The sequence below is a fragment of the Solanum pennellii genome, chromosome 7 (assembly GCF_001406875.1).
Source record: "Solanum pennellii chromosome 7, SPENNV200".
In the NCBI taxonomy this organism is placed as follows: domain Eukaryota; kingdom Viridiplantae; phylum Streptophyta; class Magnoliopsida; order Solanales; family Solanaceae; genus Solanum; species Solanum pennellii.
Genome location: NC_028643.1, coordinates 18,829,399 through 18,852,138, shown reverse-complemented (window position 1 = coordinate 18,852,138; position 22,740 = coordinate 18,829,399). Strand labels below are relative to the sequence as shown.

Sequence of the window (22,740 nt, the reverse complement as noted above, 5' to 3'; positions counted from 1 at the left end):
TCATGCAACACTAAAAACATGCCTATGCTACACAAAAACAGCAACATATATTGCAAACATAACTTCATTTTAACTCATATAGTGCCATTTTAAAACATATGATTAGTGACTTATTACACCAAGTTTACTACATCTCTTAGAACTTAGAGTTTCTTAAACATGAATCAGACTTTAGGAAAAGAATATCTAATCTTAAGAACTAAACAAATTAGGATAGCTAGATCTCATGTCATCCTCGGCATCCCACATTGCTCCCTCAACAAGGTGGTTCCGTCATAGGACTTTCACGCTGGCAATCTCCTTGTTCCTCAAACACTTCACTTGACGATCAAAAATTTCGATTGGAACCTCTCTATTGGAAGGCTCTCATGAAATCCTAACCCCTCAATAGGAAGGATGGATGCTGGATCACTTAGACATTTCTTAAGCATTAAAATGTGAAACACTGGATGAAGAGAAACCAAATCTTGAGGTAACTTCAATTCGTAGGCAATATTTCCTACTCACTGCAAGACCTCATAAGGACCTATATACCTCGGACTCAACTTAACTTTCTTATCAAAACTCATCACCCCTTTCATGTGTGATATATTCGAGTATACCTGATCACCCACCTCAAACTCTAACGATCTCTTTCTATTATCTGTATAGGATTTTTGACGACTGTAGGTAGTAACCAATCTATCTCTGATCATTTTCACCTTCTCCATAGCCTCATGTACGATCTCAAGGCCAAGTATGGAATATTCTCCTACTTCAAACCACCCTACTTGAGATCTACATCGTCGGCCATATAATGCTTCAAAAGGTGCCATCCCAATAATTGAATGGTAGCTATTATTGTAAGAGAACTCTATCAGTGGCAAGTGAGAATCCCAACTCCCCTTGAAGTCAATAACATAATCTCTCGACATGTCTTCAAGGGTCTGGATGGTACGCTTTGCTTGTACATCCATCTGCGGAAGAAAAGCAGTACTAAGCTTTACCTGTACCCAAGCCTTTTTGGAAAGATCTCCAAAAATGGGAAGTAAACTGGGCTCCCCTATCCGAGATGATAGACAAAGGAATCCCATGCCTTCTCACTATCTCATCAATATAAAGCTTGGCATAATCTTTTGCTTTGTAAAAAGACTTCATAGGTATGAAGTGAGCAGACTTGGTCATTCTGTCAACAATAACACAAATGGAATCATGTAGTTTCCTAGTCTTTGCCAGACCAACCACAAAATCCATATTGCTAGCCTCCCACTTCCATGTTGGAATCTCAATCGTCTGATTGAGACCCCTAGGCTTAAGGTGTTCTGCCTTAACCAGTTGGCAATTCAGACACTCCTCCACGAATTTAGAGATATCTCTCTTCATGCCTTCCCACCAATAGACCTCTTTAAGGTCATGATACGTCTTGGTGACACCTGGATAAATGGAGGACCTAGAACCATGAGCTTCTGCCAAAATATTAGACCTCAAATTATCAACATTGGGCACAAATAACCTGTTTTGGTACCTGAGTACACCATCCCCTGCTAGGGAAAATGAGCATTCAACTTACTCAATATAGGTCAACTCCATGAGTACTAGGTCAAGATGTTGATTGGCTTTAACATCTACAACAAATGACGATTCAGAACTTGAGTGAACCGAAACACCCCCAATTGGTGCATCTGCCAGCCGTACACCCAATGTAGCCAATTGGTGTACCTCTTTAACCAACTTCTTCTTCTCTTCATCAATATGAGATATGCTTCCCATGCTCAATCGACTCAACACATCAGCCACTACATTAGCCTTACCCGGGTGATAATAAACACTCATATCATAATCATTGAGCAGTTCTAGCCATCTCCTCTGACAAAGGTTCAACTCACTCTATTTAAAAACATACTGAAGACTTTTATGGTAAGTATATACATCAAAATGTACACCATATAAATAATGTCTCCAAAGTTTTAATGCAAACACCACAACAGCTAACTCAAGATCATGAGTAGGATATTTCTTCTCGTGGATATTCAACTGTCTCGATGCATATGCAATCACCTTGCCTCCCTGCATAAGAACACATCCCAAACCTACTCGGGAAGCATCACAGTCCACCACTCCTCGGCAATGTGAGAACCGAGGCTGAAGTGAGTCGGTCTTTAAGCTCTTGGAAGCTCTTCTCACATTTTTCAGACCACTCAAACTTCACCTTCTTCTTCGTCAATGTTGTCAATGGAGTAGCAATAGTGGAAAAGCCTTCCACAAACCTGCGATAGTAATTGGCCGAACCCAGAAAACTTCTTGATCTAAATCATTGACTCTAACTAAGTGGTACAAATACCCCTTACTACCCTGTTTCTATAGTCTATTGTAGCATAACACTTATGAAGAAAATTCACACCTTAGCTATATCCTTGAGTTGGTATGCATCCAACTTTGCCTTCTCCTCTTCATTAGTACTCATAACAGGCTTTTAGAATTTACTATGCATTCACCTCCATGCGAACATCCACGTCTTTTGTTCATGCTGGGCATTTCCATTATGGACCATTCTTGGGAAGACCAAATTTTGAGTCTGGCGCCTTAGATCATTCGGCCATCCTAATTCTTGTGTGTATTCTTCTACACGTTCACACAAGAAGGAAGATATATACTTAGAATGAGATAGAGTGTCAAAGCTATAGATAGCACGATAAAGAGTAAAAGAAGAGAATATTTCCTATCATTGCGTAGTCTCTAAGTCATTATTGTGGCGCGCTTTAAATCATAAGCTAGAAACTACGTAACGTGGTTGTTTTGAGATTTAGTTCCCAGGTTATTTAACCTCATGCTCTGATATCAACTTTGTCACGACCCAGATTCTGGAATCCGAATTGCAACCAGCGTCGTTGACCTAATATTCATATGGTTATTTTAGCGAAAAATTTAAAACTTTTTGTTTATATTTGAAGTATACGTAGATTTCATATTGTAAACATATAAATGTGTATTTGTAAGGAATTTCATTGCTCATAAATCAACCATGTAGTTATAGAAACATACAACTTGAAAGAAATAGAATCTCATAAGTAATACTCTCCAAAACAGCATCATTACCAGCATCTGAATAGAATAGAAAAGAAACACTAGCGGAACATACTCCACTAGTTCAAACCTACTACTAAGTAAAAATTGTAAAGGAAGGCATCCTGGAATGCATGAGGACCTACCAAGTGCGGATGAAATCTCTGAGTCCGAACAACTTCAATGATACCTTCAACATTCACCTGAGCCTGCACCTAAAATAGTAATATTGTATGGAATCACTACACCCTTGTACTAAGTATGGGTACATGCAGTAACACATAATGTAATGCATGAACAAGAATGACTATTCCTAATCGACATGCTTTCTTAGAAGGTCAAGTCTCTTGACTTGCCTAATTCGTAATAGGAAGGTCATGCTATATTTATGTCACACATCATATAGACATAGTTTCACATAACATACATTTCATGTTTCATATGATATATCATACATTTCATATCCACGAGACCTTGAAATCATGGACGTAGCATCAAGACATCTCAAATGAGGGCCCAACATATGGGACCTCAACCCGAGGGCCTCCTTAAGCAAACACAGAGTCTGCTTCATTCGTTCATTCGTACTTCACATTATTCATTTCATTCATTTATAGGCTGACGTAAACACCAGCTATACCTTGGATGAATTTAAGACTCTCATCGGGACCATGAAGTGCAATGACTAAGAATGACCTAATGACATTACTTGAATCTGCTTTCACCTCCTGGGTGTCTTGAACAAACACCTTCGGTATCGTTTATTTCATTATCTTTCATACTTTGAGAAACTTCAACCTTAACCGACATATATCATGTGAGCATCATGAAATCCGGTGTGTCCCCCACACCGAAAAGAGGTTAAGTCACTAGCCAAAGTGAAACCAAAAACATGCTAGCTTTAGGGGTTCGGACCAAGCTAGTTCCTTATGTTGGCAAAATAGTTCAAAGACTAGGATATTTAGGGAGACCCATACCCACCTTGGTGGATAGTCTCATCTCATGAGATTTCTGTGAACGTCCGCCCTTCCAAAAAGAAGGCATCACCACTCATAGCTAGCCTATTAGTGCTTAGTTTAAAGTTCCTATTTACATTCAACTCATACATCATCGAAGCTTGCTTCTTATCATTAGGTAGTCATAGATCATTAGATGATTTCTCATCTCTTCTTTAGGTATTAAGTGTGAATTGTCTTTACACTTACATATAGAATGTGATTGAGACTTGTCTCTTAATATTCAACACTCTCTTAGGTGAGTACTTTTAGTGACCTTTATTTAGGCTTGGTTGAGACTTGTCTCGCCATTCATCATAGCCTCTAATCATGTTGTAACAATTTTCATTAGCATCACAGTTTAACATAATAACTCACCTTATTACGTGAACGTTCATTTCTTCATCTTGCCCTTAACTTACATCATATGTCATGCTCATGGCCTTTAGTGTACTTTGCACTCATGGTAGTACCTCTTTTGGGTTACATCATATATAGGGCTTACTTTCGTGATTTAAGTGGTCTTAGATTTTCTTTTGATAAAAAAACTAGGCATTTTAATCACTTCTTATCCATGCCTCTCTTACTTGTGTCTTAGGTTTACTCACCTCGCAAACGTACGGTGGACGTATTCTTCCATAAGCACAAGCCAAGAGGCTTTAATCATATTTGGCTAAGTGTTTCATGATCATCAAAGTACATATTGTGCAAGACTTATACATCGTGTACTTTCAGCCAAGGAACCCGAGTTCGATCCCTAGTGGCTGTGTTTTATTTTACTATATGTAAGACTTATGTGCCTCAAAATTTCGGTCAAGGGGTCCGTGTTCAAATCCCTTGTGCAGCATATATTTTTGATTATATATGATACTTATGCATCTCACACGTTTGGCCTTGAGGCCGGGTTCAATTCCCAACCTACACACAACATTATTTCCTTTTAATTTCCTCAAGACCTCTTCATCTAGTGTAAGAACCTTGAGGTCTCGGGTTTGATTACTAGGTGTAGCATTTTCTTTATTTGAATTTAGCCGAGTCTTCTCTAATTAGCATTAGGTATTTAATTTCATTTTCTTACATTTTAGTCTAGACAATTGTTTTAGATTTTTATATCAACTTTAACCAATACTTTAGCTTAAACTTATGATCAGTTATCCGTACCATTTCTTTGTTCATTGATGTACATGGCCGAGAGTCTTAGACTCATTTTAATTTGGCAATTAGTATTTTATTTTAGATCATCACTTTCACTTACTTTTCATGAACATCATGATTTCATCATCATATGTTAATAACACGACAATTACATAGAACATAATTCACAATGTTCTTGAAAACAATCCATAATATGTATCTCATGGTATAAGCATTATAGTGTACATAAAACATACATAAAATACGACACATAAAATTATCATACGCTATCCGAAAACATCAAGTTGCACATAATCACAAACGTTACCAGCAAACATACCAACGCATGCATCAACTTTTAAGAGGATCTAATGACAGGGGCATGCAACGGGGCAACATTAACTTTTTGATAGGAATATGTTCTGAACCTTAGGGTACTCTTGGGAAAGGAACAAAGACCCATACTTTTTCAACTTTCACAACCAGCCACAACCACACGTCCTAACACACGCACAAACCTCTCTTTCAAGCCTTGATTCTTGTTCACAAGTAATGTTCTTTACGTGATTTCTTAAAGCACTTAGGCGTACAATTTTTCTTTTGATTTTTGATGGATGAAGTCGAGAACTCTGTAGAACAGAAGGTTTATTTTTCTGTTTCTGAAGTACAATGTAAAGCTGTGAAATATTTTATGAAGAGATAATTAATTAAGAGTGCACATTGAGTATACTCCTAGTGGGAGTCGTAGCGCTTCTTTCCTTGGGAGTTTGTTGTTGACTTATTTAACACAATTTAAATGATAAAATCAAATTATAATCTACGTATTAAGTTACTATGATGACACTCCTTATTTTTGTCTAATTTAAATAATTAAATCGCCAACTTAGTGCCTCCAACTCGGCTAGAACCTGAGTATGGAGATCCGGTCAAACTCGGGTTTGACCATCGAGTTTTGACCTATTTTGACCAATTAAAACCATATTTAATCAATTAAATATCAACCTAGGGTAATTACTATACTACCTAGCCCCAAAATTACCTTTTTACCCCTAGAACCCTAAAGCCTTGGACTAACCCTCTAAGTCCGGTTAAGACTCACCCACGTGAATCCTACTGTTTGGGGACCTAACATGGCTGGACCAACACTCCATAGCTCAACCAACTCACCAAGTTGGTTGGCTTGGATGGTGCATAGGTCCTGGGGTCTGGTTCTATGTGCATCAAGCCATGTGAACCCGGTCTAACCTATGCATTCTAGGTACGCTTAGGTCTTACTTAGCATAGTCCTTTTTGGGTTGTTGCAGTTGATTCCGCGCTATATAGGTACATATAAGATTATTTGAAAAGTCAGCCAAGTAGCCTATGAGCTAGAGCTACCACAAGAGCTTTCATCAGCTCATCTGGTGTTTCATGTCTCAATATTTCAAAAATGCATAGGTGACCCATCTCGTATTACTCCTTCTAAAGATGTACATGTTACGGGAGATCTCACATATGAAATAGTACTCATTGCTATTCTTGATCAAAAATTTAGGAAGTTAAGAAATAAAGAGGTAGCTTCTGTAAAAGTGTAATGGAGGAACCAACAAGTAGAACAGGTTACATGGGAAGCGGAAGAATCAAGGAAATTGAAGTATCCTCATCTCTTTTAGATCCATAGAAAAAATGAAAATGCTTACTTTAGACGCTGTCAAGTAAGTGTAAATCTATATGTATTATGTGATTAAAAGTAGTACTTACTTAGGCTTGACCCTTTTTGGACTGGATAACTATGGTAACATTCGACGACGAATGTTTTAAGGGGGGAAGGATGTAACAGCCCGTATTACGCATATGCTTGTTCGATTCTTGTGATACTGGCCTTATAGTATATGTGAGGGACCATGTTTCCTATATGATTAGTTCTGCCAAGTCCCAATATAGTTAAATCCCAAGTGAAAGCAAGTAGGTGCATCACCTAGTTTTACCTTTTGAGTTTCTTGGTGAACGTAAGCAGGTACATCACATACTTGACCAATTAGTGTCGGAAAATGGACCAAAAAAGGGGTAGGTCGTAAAGGATATTTTTGTGTTCAATAAAGCTCTATATAAATCCAATATGAGATGATCTTTTCACCCATTTTAACATTAAAATGAGGATTGACTCCATATTTTTCTCTCTTTTCTCTTAAAGATTAAACCAGCAGCAGCCTTAAAGTTCTTCTAGGGTTCTTGAAGAAACCCTTATATCTGCAAACCTGGTAAGTGAAAACACATGGATTTAACTAATTCTCTCATGGATGATTAGGAAAACATGTTATTCATGCTCTAGTATAAGTACAAAGACAGAATATTTTGAGAAGCTACTGTTCACTTCCTTGATTATTAAGATACCATTTTCTTCTTCTTTGGTTAAGTGTGAAGGGAAGCTGAAGTTCTAGACGAATTCAAGTTATAAGGAGAAGTTGAAGAAATTGAGGTAAGGTGACTGCTCCATTTTTGTCCTCCTTATGTATGAGTTTAAGTGAGGAATTAGGGGTGTGTTGTCATGAAAAACTCAAGGGGGTCGTGAGCTCAATTATTGGTTGTATGATAAAGAATATTTGGGGTGTTTTATGTGTATTGTTGTTAATGCAGCTTGATTAATATTGAGAAAGGATATATAATGTATGTGTCGGATAGAGAATGAGGGTGTGGTGATACACATTATGTTTAAGTTAGCTACTGTTTTACGAGGGTCACGGTGTGATAGCTGCTAATTTTTGTTTACCATGACTTATATTGTTGATTAAAATCGAAAAGGGGTGCCTGAATCGTGATAGTTATATCGGTCAGAGGATACCGTATGTAAAACTATTCGATTCCATACTCCTTGGCATGACATCTGATACTTGTGATTAATATCAATGAAGTGAATCTCCTAAGTTACATTTATAGTGAACGAAACATAGCGGCAGTGTACGATCTCCAAATAGCTAACAATATTTCCCCCTCTCCTTAGTGCATAGAACTACTTCATTATATGTTTACAATTCTGTACTTGTGTAGTTATCCCCCATGTGCTGGTATGGAAATGGTATTTACAAAAGAAAATCTGGTCAATCCTTGTCTTTGTTATTTGAAGTCAATTGTGTCATTGAGCTCTTAAAATAATGTGTTGATGTTACAAAGATCCTTATGTCATTGTTACTGCCTTGAAGTATTATTTTCATGTCTTCAACTAGTGGTCCATATTTCCATATATTTTAAATGGTTATGACCACAAAAACAACATCTCAAAAGAGTTATGATTATCCAAATAACAATCCCAAAAGAGTTATGAACTAATTCCAGCACCGGTCAACCCCAGCTGGTACATAAGGGTGGCAGCTCAGGGACTTAAGCCTAGCATAAGCCGATCCCAATTGGTATAGAAGGGTTACAACTCAAGGGAGAAACCCTAGCACGGGCCGATCCAATTTGTGTAATTATGAGGACTGCATCCCAGGGAATAAAATGCCTAGCACATGTCATCCTCTTCTACTACTGATCAGCTGGTCACTTGTATAACTAGCCCTACAAAGAGTATAAGGTACAGAGAAGTAAAGAAAACAATATAACTTACGTGATCTCACAAGAGTAAGGAAAGGTGGTCTTCTCTCCTACAAGACCCCATCAACGGACCCAAGCAACGGGGCGTTGACTTAACAACGGCCCGTGCTCTTAAGCATCGTTTGGGTTTGCAGCTAGAAATATGGAGGGTTTCACTCCAAGACTAAGTCCCAACCTACTCCCCTAGACGACGGGACGCCGATTGACCCAAGGGGCGTCGATTGCCTATGTCTTTTGAGGCTGGTTTTGGGGCAGTCTTGGCAGGTTCTTCCTAGGTGTTGGGATCCTCTTCTAGGGACCCTTGTAGATCCTAGGTAAGTCCCTACCTGGATGTTAAACCCCTAAACATAGTCGTCTAGGTCATAGGAACAGCCCACATCAATTTGGATTAAAATGAACACGCAAGACTCTCCAGAACACATGAGACACACAAACACAATCTAAGGCATATCTTACGAATGTCATGGACATTCTTAGACGTTTGACCTTCAAACGTTAATAAACTACACACTTCCTAAGAACATCAATATAACTCATTTTAACACAAAAATAACTCAAGAAACATTCACAAAGATCTAGTTCACCTTAATTCGTTTTAGGGTGTATCAAGCCATCCGGTAAGGAGGGATTGAAATACGCTTCGTATTTGTTAACAAGTCTATACGGAATTCTATTTCCCATTCGGGACAAATCTCGGGCAAATCATTGGGAAAGACTTCCGGAAAATCCATCACTACAGGTATCGAGTCTGAAGGAGGAATGTCAGACTCAATATCCTTGACCCTCACAATATGGTAGAGACACCCCTTAGAGATCATCTCACAAGCTTTTAGACACGAAATGATTTGTTCTCCAGGGACTGAATTACCCCCCTTCCATCCTATGATAGGTTCATTGGGAATTGGAACTTAACTACCCTTGTTCTACAGTAAATAGAAGAAAAATAAGCATGCAAACCAATCCATTCCCAAAATGACATCAAAGTGAACCATATCAAGTTCTACCAAATCAACCCATGTAACTCTATTGGGCAAGATATAGGACAACTCTTAAATACTCTTCTAGCCACAACGGAATCACCCACCATGGTAGTAATCACAAATGCTTCCTTTAAATTACCAGGTAGAATATCAAACTTTTTAGCTACTAGAGTAGTTACAAATGATAAAGGAGCACCGGGATGTAGTAAAGAATAGATATCAATAGAAAACACTTGTAACATACCGGTGACGACATCGGGAGAATTCTCTTGTTCACCTCCAAAGTAAAGAGCATAAAAGTGGTTCTTCATAGGAGCATCGGGATTAGGAACTCTTTCTTGAGCTTGGCTACTCTCTGTTACTCTATCCTTAATCATAGGACAATCCCTAACCTTATGGACATCTTTTCCACAACCAAAGCAATTACCCGTTCCCACCAAGCACTCACCCATATACTTCTTACTACACTTGGTAAAAGTAGGTTTCTAACTTTGTGAATTTTAACTTCTTCCCCCTTGGGACCTAGGGTTAGAAAGCCTATCCTTGAAGCCTTGGGAAAATCAGTAGGAACTTCAAACGAGAAATGTCCATATTGTCATGAAGCATCACCTAACGACACTCTTCCATAAGATCATCGAACACACCCATCAAAAAATGGCTCATTTCATCTCTAGGTTTAGACACCAAAGAAGGAGTATATTTAGTCAATTTAGTGAATTTGAAATAGTACTCTTGGACACTCATACCTCTTTGACGAAGGTTGATGAACTCTTCCACTTTTGCCTCTCTTTTCTCCCTTGGAAATAACCTATCAAGATATACCCTCCTAGAGACTTCCCAACTTATAGGACCGCTCTCAAAGCCTTATTGTCCCTCCATTGAGTGTACCAAGTTTGAGCCACATCCTTGAGTTGATATGATGCTAACTCGGCCTTCTAAGTAGAACTCACTCCCATAGCATACAAGATCTTGTAGACCTCATTAAGAATGTCTTGGGAGTCTTCATTTACCTTACACACAAAGAACATTGGAGGGTTCATACTTGTGAAGTCCCTCAAGCGAGAAGCCAAGGTATTAGAATGTTGGTTCACACGGGGTCCAACTTCCCGATTTGCTTGAGCTGCACTATCTTGAACTTGAGTAGTCATAGCTTGAGCCAAACATAGAAAATACGACCTTATTTCTCCTCCGTCACTGCCATAGAAATGGCTAGATCTTTGTCTTGAGGAGGAGCTTGATTTTCTTGGGGAGGAGCTCACGCATTAGCCAATTCTTCTTCATTACTCCTTGCGTCTTCCTTCACATCATCATATCCTATAACAAGAAAAGGATTAGAATAAAAAGGACACATAGAGTTATCACTCTTGAGGTACGACATACAAGATTACCAAAAATGTGAGAATTTCTAATCATCACATAGCCTCTAATTCATAAGTGTGGTGCGCTTCACACCAATGAACAAAACTCTACATAGATGTGGTTTAGTGAGACATCAATCCTAAGATTATTTCAACTTCATGCTCTGATACCAAGTTTGTCACACCCGGGAGCACTCCCTAGTAGTAACCGGCGTCTTCATCTCTATGAGGACTTGGACTAGCCCTTAGAATTCGTCATAACATATAATAGGTCAAAAATGTGGAAAATTAAATACTTTTACATAGTGAAGTATACTTAGATTTCTCACATATCATATATGGAGTTTCATAGACTCCTCGCTTATGAAGTTTACATAGACTTCCCATTTAGGAAATATAACCTATTCAAAAGAAATAGTCTAATATTTTGTCTCACATTAACTCATCTAAAGAGAATTGCAATATTTGGCATAGCCCTTACTTCAATATAATGTGCCACCTATAGGCTTACAACAATAGTCTCAAATTATAAAGGAAGGAATAAGTGTCTTTAGACATAAGCAACATAATCGCCTGAATAGAAGAATAGCAACATGCCTGAACTTAAGGACCTACCAATAACTTGGGAAATAGTTCTAAGTCTTCTTACAAAGTGGCCTCTTATACTTCAATGGCCCGAATCTGCATTATTTGGTAATAGGGAAAGAATATGGGTTAGTACAACAACATGTACTAACTATGGAAACATACGCACATAAAATCTTTGAAATCATGCTTAAAGGGACATTTTGTTCAGAACCATGCTAAGTCACTTTTAAAAGCCTTCATGCACATACAATAGCATATACAAGTCAATAGGCATAACATCACTTAAGACAAGTTCATATTCAATACAAGACACACATCATCTCAAAGTCATATCAACGAGATTCATATCATTACAACATACAAGACCCTTACCAACAATCCCATCCCAAGCCTACAAGTACAATGCTCATACGAAGCCTCATAAACTCCCACAATCAAGTAAACAAGAAAAGAGACCATAATTAAGGCCTTGCTTCATATACGATAACATCATATGTATTCATCATCATATATACAATTTGCACTGATAACATGTTCATTAATGAATCTAACATCATATAGGATCATGAATATGTAAATTCAAAATATGCATTTTATTCATATCACAAGTACATAAGAACAACCTCCTAGGACTCCCTTCAAGGTCGATTTGTGTAATGTGTATATAGATTTTAATACCCCTACCTACACTAAGTAGAACCCCTTAAGTTACCATAGTTAGTTTCCATCTTCATTACTTCATTAATTCATTTTAAATTTGGGAACAATCGCCTACACCGAAAGAAGGTGCTCTACTTGCCAATGTGGAACAATATAATGAACATAACATTCTAGGTGGATCCACTAGCTAGTATTCCTATGGGGCAACATAGTTAAGGTAGTTAAGGAACTAGGAGATATGTATTTAACCCTCTAAATGGCCACAAGCATTGGATTCCTCATCTCATGAGAATGATTGTGAACCTACCTTCCCACATTAGAAAGGGACACCTCTCATTTCTAATTTTCTTGGTGCTAAGTTAAAGTGCCTTTTTGAAATATCTTCAAGACTTTCTTAATAATCATATCTTTATATAGCCCATAGGAGATAACCCCTTGTTTAATCATGTCATTAGATCATTAGGTATTGCACAAGAATTTTCTTTCAATACAACCCTTCATGTACTGAGATCATCATATCATTGGCATATCATAGTAAGGCACACAAGTGATTCAAATTCAACCTTGTGTCATCATACCCTTAACATGATCTAACAATTCAACATATTCATGACATTTAATGACATTCATCATATCATCTTCTTCTTAATATAATCACATATAATGCATCAATTGAACACCATCGTCAAGTATAAACCATCATCATTGAAGGCAAAAACTCATAATCATAAAGTCTTAGAAAATAGCCTTCAAAGCCTTCTTCAAGATCTTACCACCGATCCAACAATATTCATTCATCAATTTAATTTATATAATCATATAATAGTAATCTATACATGAAATAAGTTAATTGCATCATCACTAATCAAACCAACCTCAATTGAGAACCTAGGGTTAGGAAAAAGGGTTCATTCATGGATTCCTTCATAAAACTAGGTCAAAGACTAAGAACTACAACAAGTAACAAAAATTCATTCATAATCTATCAATAATAATCATAGGAATTCGACATCAAATCAATTTGAAAGATTCATGAAATTGGAAGAAAACCCATCTTTTAGACATCATTAGAAACCAATTTATAAGAGACACTTGGGGAAAGAGATTCCAAAAGTGAATAGCTTCCATACCTTAGGATTCCTTGAAGAATGATGGAATAAATCTTGAGTCCTGGATCCCTAATCAATCTTGGAGTTCGTCTTTAATGGTGGTCTTTGAAATAGAGAGAGAAAGTAGAGAAAAGTTGGAGAGAATTGGGTTTGGGGAAATAATGAGTGTTGAGTTAGTTTAATGAGGGTTTAACTCTTATATAGTCCCCAAATAACTTAATTAATCACCCCTTGACCCCTAATTAATTATTTAACTAACTAACTGATTAACCCAACTTAAACTAAAACTTACTAGTGAACTCTCCCTCCAAATGATAGTTGCCCGTCTACGCCTCGTCGACCAATCGGCGACTCCATCATGTCACTCCGTAGTTTGTGACAGATAGGTGATTTTCGAAACCATATTCCAAAATTGCTGAATATTCACAAACGACCACCATCGACGAGCTGTTGACCCCTTGATGGCTCGTTGATTGGTTCTGTCCTTAGCCACTGTCAGATGACAACTTTGGGGTCAAATGATAGGGTCCTCTCTAAGGACCCTTAGGGTGGTCCTTGGAGTTGTACTTGGACATTTCTACCCTAAACACACTCTAACACTTCTTAATTGAGTATATTACTTTTTGTAGACTTAGAAACATTGTTCTAAGGCTTGTTCATCTAGTAATCAAGAGGTAAACTAGACTCAAGTAATGACTCTAGTCCACTCTTGGTCATTGCATAGTGAACACTATATGAAATATGTTATATGTTGTGTGCAATATAAAAAAATGATGATGCATGTTACTCAAATAGCATGACTTTCCTAATTTTATTGGGCAAGTCCAACTGACTTGGCTTTCCATAACTCATATCGTTCGGAGAGAGCTATTCTTAATCATGTATGTCCTTTGTGTGTGTTTGCATACACCCATACTTAGAACAAGTGTGTACTAAACCCATACATTATACAATTTTAGGTGCAGGTTCAGGAGGGTGTTGAAGATATTCATTGCAGTTGTTCGGACATCAGAGCTCTTCATCTGGACTTGGTAGGTCCCCATGCATTCGAGGATGCCTGCCATTATTTTTCTAGCTTGGTGATAGGTTTAGGCTAGTGGAGCATGTTCCACTAGTATTTCTTTCCTATTTTGTTCAGACTTATGTATTGGTGCCATTTTGGCAATTGTTACTTATGCTATAAGACTATTTATTTCAAGATTGAATGACTCTTTATTAGATGGTTGATACACATGAGTAATGAACTTATTTATACGCGTATGCATGATATAACTATGAAGTCTATGTACACTTCAAACAAAACAAAAAGTTTCAAATTTTTTGCCAAAATTAACGGAACAAATGTAATGATGACATAAGTAGGCTTGTCTGCGATCTCTGAGAGGTCAACGACGCCGGTTTCGGCTAGGGCCTATACCCCGGTAGTGAAACCTAATACAAGGCGTACTCCAATACAACATCATGACTTAATCACAATTAACCATAATTTGAGGTAAAGGATAGGGATCATAAGACATACCAAGTCTCCTTCATAATCCATCATTAAGTTGTTACCATCAACCCTTAACTCAACCAAATTAGGGTATAGTTTCATCATTAAACAATAACCAACATAATAAAAAGGATAATTGAATCACTACTACAACACAATTCACCACTAGTTCATAGCTTAAGATAAGATACTTAGGTCAATACACAACATACTTCATAACCTAGATCATTTTTCAAGAAATAGCATCAAAGGACTATAAATAACCCTAATTCATTCATTATTATTATAAAAACATCATCTAGTAGTAATTCAACCAATAACCAATTCAATTTATCCAATATAACCTAATTCATATCAAGATCATAACCTAGGGTTATGGGGTAAAGGTCATCTTCTAGAAACTAGAATAAACCATCAAAATATATCATAATTTAGTTAGAATCATGATAATATATTCATATTATCCAAAAGAAATCATACACAAATCAATTCATAACATCAATTTCGAGATTGGATAAAACCCACTTGAAAACTCAACTTTTGAAATTAATTTGATGGAACCCTTTGAGGAAATAGGTCTCAAAGGTGAATTAGATCTCATAATTTAATAATTGATGTATATTGATGGTGAAACTTGACTCTTTGCATCCCTTAAACCCTCCCCTAGCTTTGTCTTCAATGGAGTTCTTCACTAGAGAGGGAAAGAAGAGAGAAGGAAGAGAGTTTGGGTTTGTGAGTTATGAGAGCTTAGATTAGTTTAGTTGGGTTGGGGTATTTATATGGGGTGTTAATTAACTTAATTAGGCTTCCATTAACCCCTAAATAACGACCTAACCTAATTAATTAACTGGAACTAACTTAAAATGTGCAGAAAATCAGGCCTTCATAGACGACACCACGATCAACAGATCGTGGTTCAATCGATGGCCAACCCCCCCCCTTATGTCCTTCACATCCATAGGTAAGTTCAGAGACTATGAAAAAGATTCGCTTCAAGGATTTGTCTAAGTGTTGTTCGACGGATGATCGACGCCCCGTCGATTCCCTTCGTGGGTGCACACTGCCCAGGCAGTCCTTGATCCCAAAATGCAAGGGTCCTCCTTAAGGGACCTTGATTGGTCCTTGGGGGAGTTGTACCAGGACATTTCGACCATGAATCAACATAAACACATGTTAGACACCCTTCCACCAATTTTCATCATTTTCCAACTTCTAAAAGCTAGTCAAATATGCTAAGGCACGCTAAGACATCCTTTAACTAGTTTCTCGATGTCGTGGACGTTCTTGAACATTTTGGTTTCTTGACACCCTAAATGTCTTATATTCATTAAAATAGACCTTAAAACAGTGTGTAAACCTTATGAAACTCATGTTAGGCACTAGAACATGCCTTGGAATTTTGAAGTGTTACATTCTAAGAGGGCCAGATCCATAGGGCAGTTTACCCCATCCCAAGGTGAGTTTAGGCCTCAGTTCACTAACATACCACCTAGGCCATCATCTTTCTACTCTACGGCTAGTGCTCCACCATGGTCCAAAGGGTTTAGGGGGCAATCAGTTTGGGAAAATAAGTGAAAGCCAAGGCTCACAAATAGCGGGTCATCAAGAGAAGGGAAGTATGAGCCAATCAAGGCCTCCTCGATAGCCTTGTAAACAGTGTGGGTGGAATCCTCTAGGTATATGCAGTTTTGGGACAGATGCTTGTTTTTGGTGTGGCACACCATCACATATAATGAGAAAATGTCCCGATAGGGGCGTGGGTGGTTCTACACAGCTGACTAGATCAGTTATTGCATCAACCTCATCAATACTTTCTTTAGGTAGTGGACTACAGATGCGTACAGGTCATGGTAGCAGAGCTAGGGGAAACTAGTTCTAGTGGAGGTTAGACTCACACATATGCTCTAGGGGATCGACAAAATTCAGAAGCCTCGACGGATGTGGTTACTGGTACACAGTACATCTTTTCAGATATTGTTTGCTGAAAAGTTCAAAAGAACACCAGAATTATTAGTGAAGCCATTTAAAGTGTCTACAACGATTGGTTAGTCTATTGTAGCTAAAAGGTTTATCGTAATTGCATTGTAAATTTTAGTGACCGTGATACATTGGTTGAACTACTACTACTACTACTGCTACTACTGCTGCTGCTGCTGCTGCTGCTGCTGCTACTGCTACTAGTACTACTACTACTACTACTACTAGTACTACTACTAGTACTACTACTACTACTGCTACTACTACCACTACTGCTGCTACTGCTGCTACTACTACTACTGCTGCTGCTACTGCTGCTGCTGCTGCTACTGCTACTGCTACTGCTACTAGTACTACTACTACTCCTACTAGTACTACTACTAGTACTACTACTAGTACTACTACTACTACTACTGCTGCTGCTACTGCTGCTACTACTACTACTGCTGCTGCTGCTGCTGCTGCTACTGCTGCTGCTGCTACTACTACTACTACTACTACTACTACTACTGCTACTACTACTACTACTACTACTACTACTGCTGCTGCTGCTGCTGCTGCTGCTGCTGCTACTACTGCTGCTGCTGCTGCTACTGCTACTGCTGCTACTACTGCTACTGCTACTGCTACTGCTACTCATTATTATTATTATTATTCTAGTCATTATTATTATTCTAGTCATTATTATTATTATTCTTGTTATTATTACTATTATTATTACTATTATTATTATTATTATCACAATTATTATTATTATTATTATTATTATTATTATTATTATTATTATTATTATTACTACTACTATTATTATTATTGTTATTATTATTATTATTAATAAATTTTATTATTACAATTATTATTATTATTATTACTATTATTCTTATTATTATTATTATTATTATTGTTGTTGTTGTTGTTGTTGTTGTTGTTGTTGTTGTTGTTGTTGTTGTTGTTCTGATGTATCTAAGGTCAAAGTAATGTAGTCCAGGGATGGGAAGATCTTGGCTTAGTCCGGTGTTCCTGGTAAGGCCCATGTTAGTTGTGAATAAGGCATTGTTTGGGCCGCATTGGAACCGTAAATATTTTTTCCATCCTTAGATTTCATGAACTGTAAACGAACCTTTATTTACATCGAAGCGATCAAATAATAGTGAAACCATTAGGACTATGTTCCAAAATCTCATATGCAAAATCCTTACACTCTTTAGATCGTACAAGGATGGTTTTCTATCAAGGGTTATGGAATTACCAGAATGTAATAACTCTCACTGGAAATCCAAATTTATAGATGGGCTTCTAGCTTTATTTGCAGAAAAGGTTAAAAAAGCCCTTAGAGGAGATGCAGTAAGTATGAATTATGATGACTATACTTATGAAAAACTTATAAGTATATGAACTCAAGAAGGTCTCTCTTTATGTAACGAGATCAAGTTGAATCTACAAATTAAAAGATAACATTTAAATGAACAATAACAATTAGGGGAATTTTGTGAACAGTTTGCAATTGGTATGCCTGAATCCTCTAGAAAGTCTAACAAACATAAGGGAAATAGAGATTATAAAGAAAAGTCTCATAGGCAATACAAGAAAAAGAAATGCTTAGACAAACGTGAAAAAAGGAAAACGGATTATAGAAAGGAGTTTTATAAGAATAATAAATCAAATGGCTGCCACAAATGTGGAAGAGTTGGCCATTATGCAAGAGACTGCAAGTTCAAGGATAAGATTAAAAGCCTTGATCTAGAGGATAATATTAAGGATTCTTTATGTAAAATCCTCCTCAATTGTGATACACTCAAATTTACTTCTCGAAAAGAAGTATGAGCGGTCGTATCAAGTGAAGGATCCAACTATGAGGTTGGGGTCGATCCCACGAGGAAAATGATTTATACTTAACTTTAACCTACTATTACTTCTATTTAGTCAAGTCCTTTCCGAAAACAAGTAACAAAAAGGGGTTTTTAAATAACGAATGTAATTAGCTATGTCTAATTACACAAGTGACAAGTTCAAAGATTTGATTTTATCAAGTAATGAAAGTAACTAGGGCTTAAGTGTTCCCCACAGGTTCATAACGCGGTGATTCTAGCTATAATAGTCCTTTTCCTATTATCTTGCATGCAAAGTGGTAAGCTATGTATCCCTAATTCCTTGGTCCGGCAACTAGGGAATTTAACTCCACACCTTGTCCGGCTACGTGTGTATGCTTTACTAAACCTTACCTTTATCTCATATTAAGCATCATAATCGATGTATGGCATAGTTGTTACTTCGCACCAATCGACACTAGCCTATTAAATAGTAAATACTAAATCTACGTTGATAATTATTTTCTTATTATCTACCTCTTTGGTCCGGCAAGTAGCAACAAGGTGAGTTCTAATGTGTGTATTCCTTAAAAAGACTTCTAAACGAAAGATTTATCAATACATGCAAGACACTATTCTAGGATTATTAGTTTAGCTAGTTTTACCTTGTTAATTACCCATGGTTCCCACAACCCTAGCTATGGATCTAGTTACCATGTTAATAATTACACAATTCATATTAGTTTGATAATAATTCATGCACTTACTTTAATGAGATTGAAGAAAACCCAGAAAATTACTTGAATTAATCAATAAGCTTGCAATAAACGATTTTCGAAAAATAGAATAATTTCCCAAAATTACAAGTTCACAAGCAATAAAATCTGAAAAATACCCAAGAATCTAACCTCAAAAATGAGGTTTTTACAAGTACTTATAATACTAGAGTCCTTACAAAAGAGGGAAATCTATTTAAGGAAAATCTGCCCAAAAACCGCGTCTGAGTCGACGACCTAGATGATGGACCGTCGAGGACACGACGGACCGTTGTGGTCCTTCTTCGTTCCACACTTAGCTTCTTTTCAAGATGGGTACTGGGATACTTCTGGTTGACGATGATGGATGTGCAGGATGGTCCGTCGTGGAGATGACGGTCCGTCAAGAGCCTCTGTAGCCCCACACTTAGTCAGAATTCCCAAATCATCATTCAACATCTTTTCCTTCATATGACGGTGCCTACGGACCGTCGAGGTCGGTCTTAGAAAAATAATAAAAGTTTATGTTTTTGAAAATGATTTAAAAGATTCAGTTTGCATATAGGCACATAAATATTAACATATAAATACACATAATTCCTTTTGAAATTCATGGGTAGGTGGTACTTCCGGGGACGCGTCGGTTTAATTTAAAAATTGGAACTAGACCTCGTAGTTCCTTTGACTTTCCCACCAACAATAGGTTAGGAGATAGTGCTTATAATATTTTTAAAAGTAAACAATGTCATAATCAATCCAAAGTTTTAAAGGAGGATTGAACAATGACTTTTAAAAAAATGTTGCAAAACTTTGTAAAAAAAAAAGAAAAAAACTAGTAGAACATTAATGTAGTAAATTTATTAAATGCAAAGATTTTACTATGAAATATATTCAAAAGACAAGTAATTTGTTAAATGCATCAAATGATCTTATTTTATTATTATTATTATTTTAAGAAAAAACAACATATTGCATCATAAATGCGGAAAACTTCAAGAGGACAAATAAGATTACTAATTAATAATATTAGCTAATTTAAAAGGGGGCAAAAATATGCACAAAAAATTTTATTGGAGTTATTGATATGCTGAAAATTGACAAACCTATTGACATGATCTCTAGGTGTTTAACATACTAAAATGTCAAAGTAAAGAAACAAATCAATTATGAACATGCTAAAATTAGTTAAACATGATTTCTAAGTGATTTAATAATCAACACATTTAAATAAGACCTATAGGCATGATTTCTAACTCCAAATGACATATGAATGCAATAAATTCTATAGACATGATTTATTCAATGAGTAACTAAAATGCACACAAATTATTTACTTAAGATTTTAGTGAGTTTAACACGCCAAATTGAATAAAATTAACTTCAAACATAAATTGGTCAAAATTAGCTAAATGATTGAGCGAATATGATTTGGTTTATTTTTATTTTTTATTTCATTTGGTTAGATCTAAATTTATTTTATCACATAAACATTTACCACCCAAATTATGCATTTAAGCATACTTTTAAACACAAAACAAGTTTGCAAATAAAAATGATTAACACATAATTCCCCCTCCCTAGGCGATCCCCAAATTGCTTCATATATAAGAGTTGCTTTAGAGTTATACATATATTGCAATAAAAATAACAGATGAAAATATACACAAATTTAAAATAAACAAAGCTTTGTCCGAAAATTCTTCTAGGCCACTCTTCATCATCTTGAACTTTAAGTCCAAAACCTGCTAGAATAAGTGAGGTAACACGTATACAATGGAAGAATGATTGTAATGTAAAATATTCATAGTAACAAATTTCTCGTACATCATATATAAACAACGCACATAAGAAATAAAAAGGACAAAACATAGGCATAGACATATCAACACACATAGGGAAAAAGATAAGGAGTGTTTCCTTTTATTCCCAACACACAACAATAATAATAAATGCAAAACAAAAATAAAAAAATAGAAGGCTGACCAATAGTAAAATGCTAATCAAGAATACTAACCGATTAAGTAGAAAATAGTAGCAACGAGAACAAGTTGATTCAACCTTTACTCAAACAAAAGCTAAGTAGCAAAGTAGCACTTGAATTCAATTAACATAACATTTTTCTTATAACGAGAAACTAAATCAACAAAATTATTCTTAGCTCAATCAAATATTATTACTAAAATACAACAAGTAAGAATTAATTTAGCGTTAATTAAGGCAATTATAATCTATTGACAAATAGTAATAAAATAATAGACAAGATTTACCTTATCAAGCCATAAAGTCTGTCCGAATTCACTTTATTGTCAAATTAATCAATACCATATAAAATTAGCACACCAAAATTATCATTTAGAGAAGAAGATAATCAGGATGACAAGAATAGGCGAATAACTCAAATCATGTCCGAATATTATCGAACTCAATCAATGAACAAGCAATACATATTAACCTATTAAAATCTGTTTTAACAGAAGAATCAGACCCAGATCATTAGTTAAACAACTAGGAATACTAAATCACCCACAAATCAAGTTAGAGCATGAACATGATAATATTTTACACTAGCACTAATAGAATTGGAATTTAAAATCACCAAAAGTAGTAGCACAAACAAAAAACAAGAGATAATCACATATTTCAAAAAATCAACATAATAAATAAAGGATAAAAAAATCAAATCAAGTGAACATACCCAGATGGAGCTGAAAAAAATCCGTCTTCCAATAGATTGAAACTTTTTAAATCGGAGTTCTTGTTGTTCGATGCTTATTCTTGTTTCCATCTGCTGCCAGAGACGATTGGAGAATAGAGGAGGAGGAGGATAGCGGAGAGGGGAGGCGCGATGGCTGCCAGCGGCTGCAGGCTTCGCCGGAGGTGCGTTGGTTGATACGCTCAAACTTACTTCTCAAATAAGAAGTAAAGCGGTCGTGTCAAGTAAATAACCCAACTAGTGAGGTTGGGATCGTTTCCACGAGGAAAATAGTCTAGACTTAACTTCAACCTGTTATTACTATTGTTTGGTCAATGACTCCTTGGAAAGTAAAAACAATAAAAGGGGGTTTCTATTTCTAAATGAATGAAAATAACTGCCTAAGTTGAAAGAGACTCTTAACAGCTTTGAATATTGGATTTTAATCAATTAATCAAAGTAACTAGGGTTTACGTGTTCCCCACAGGTTCATAACTTGATAATTCTAACTATAACAATTCTTTCCTAGTATCTTGCATGCAAAGTGATAAGTTATGTATTTCTAAATCCTTGGTCCGGC

General features: G+C 36.4%; 1 protein-coding gene across 1 annotated transcript; it reads right to left on the bottom strand.

The window, feature by feature from the left end:
- Positions 1–10,976: 10,976 nt before the first annotated feature.
- LOC114077986 (uncharacterized protein DDB_G0271670-like) lies at positions 10,977–17,389 on the bottom strand (the record flags this gene model as incomplete). The annotated part of the gene is made up of 2 exons (XM_027918485.1): positions 10,977–11,035; positions 17,101–17,389. Coding segments are annotated over 2 exons (348 nt in total), but the record flags the coding sequence as incomplete, so codon positions are not given.
- Positions 17,390–22,740: the final 5,351 nt, after the last annotated feature.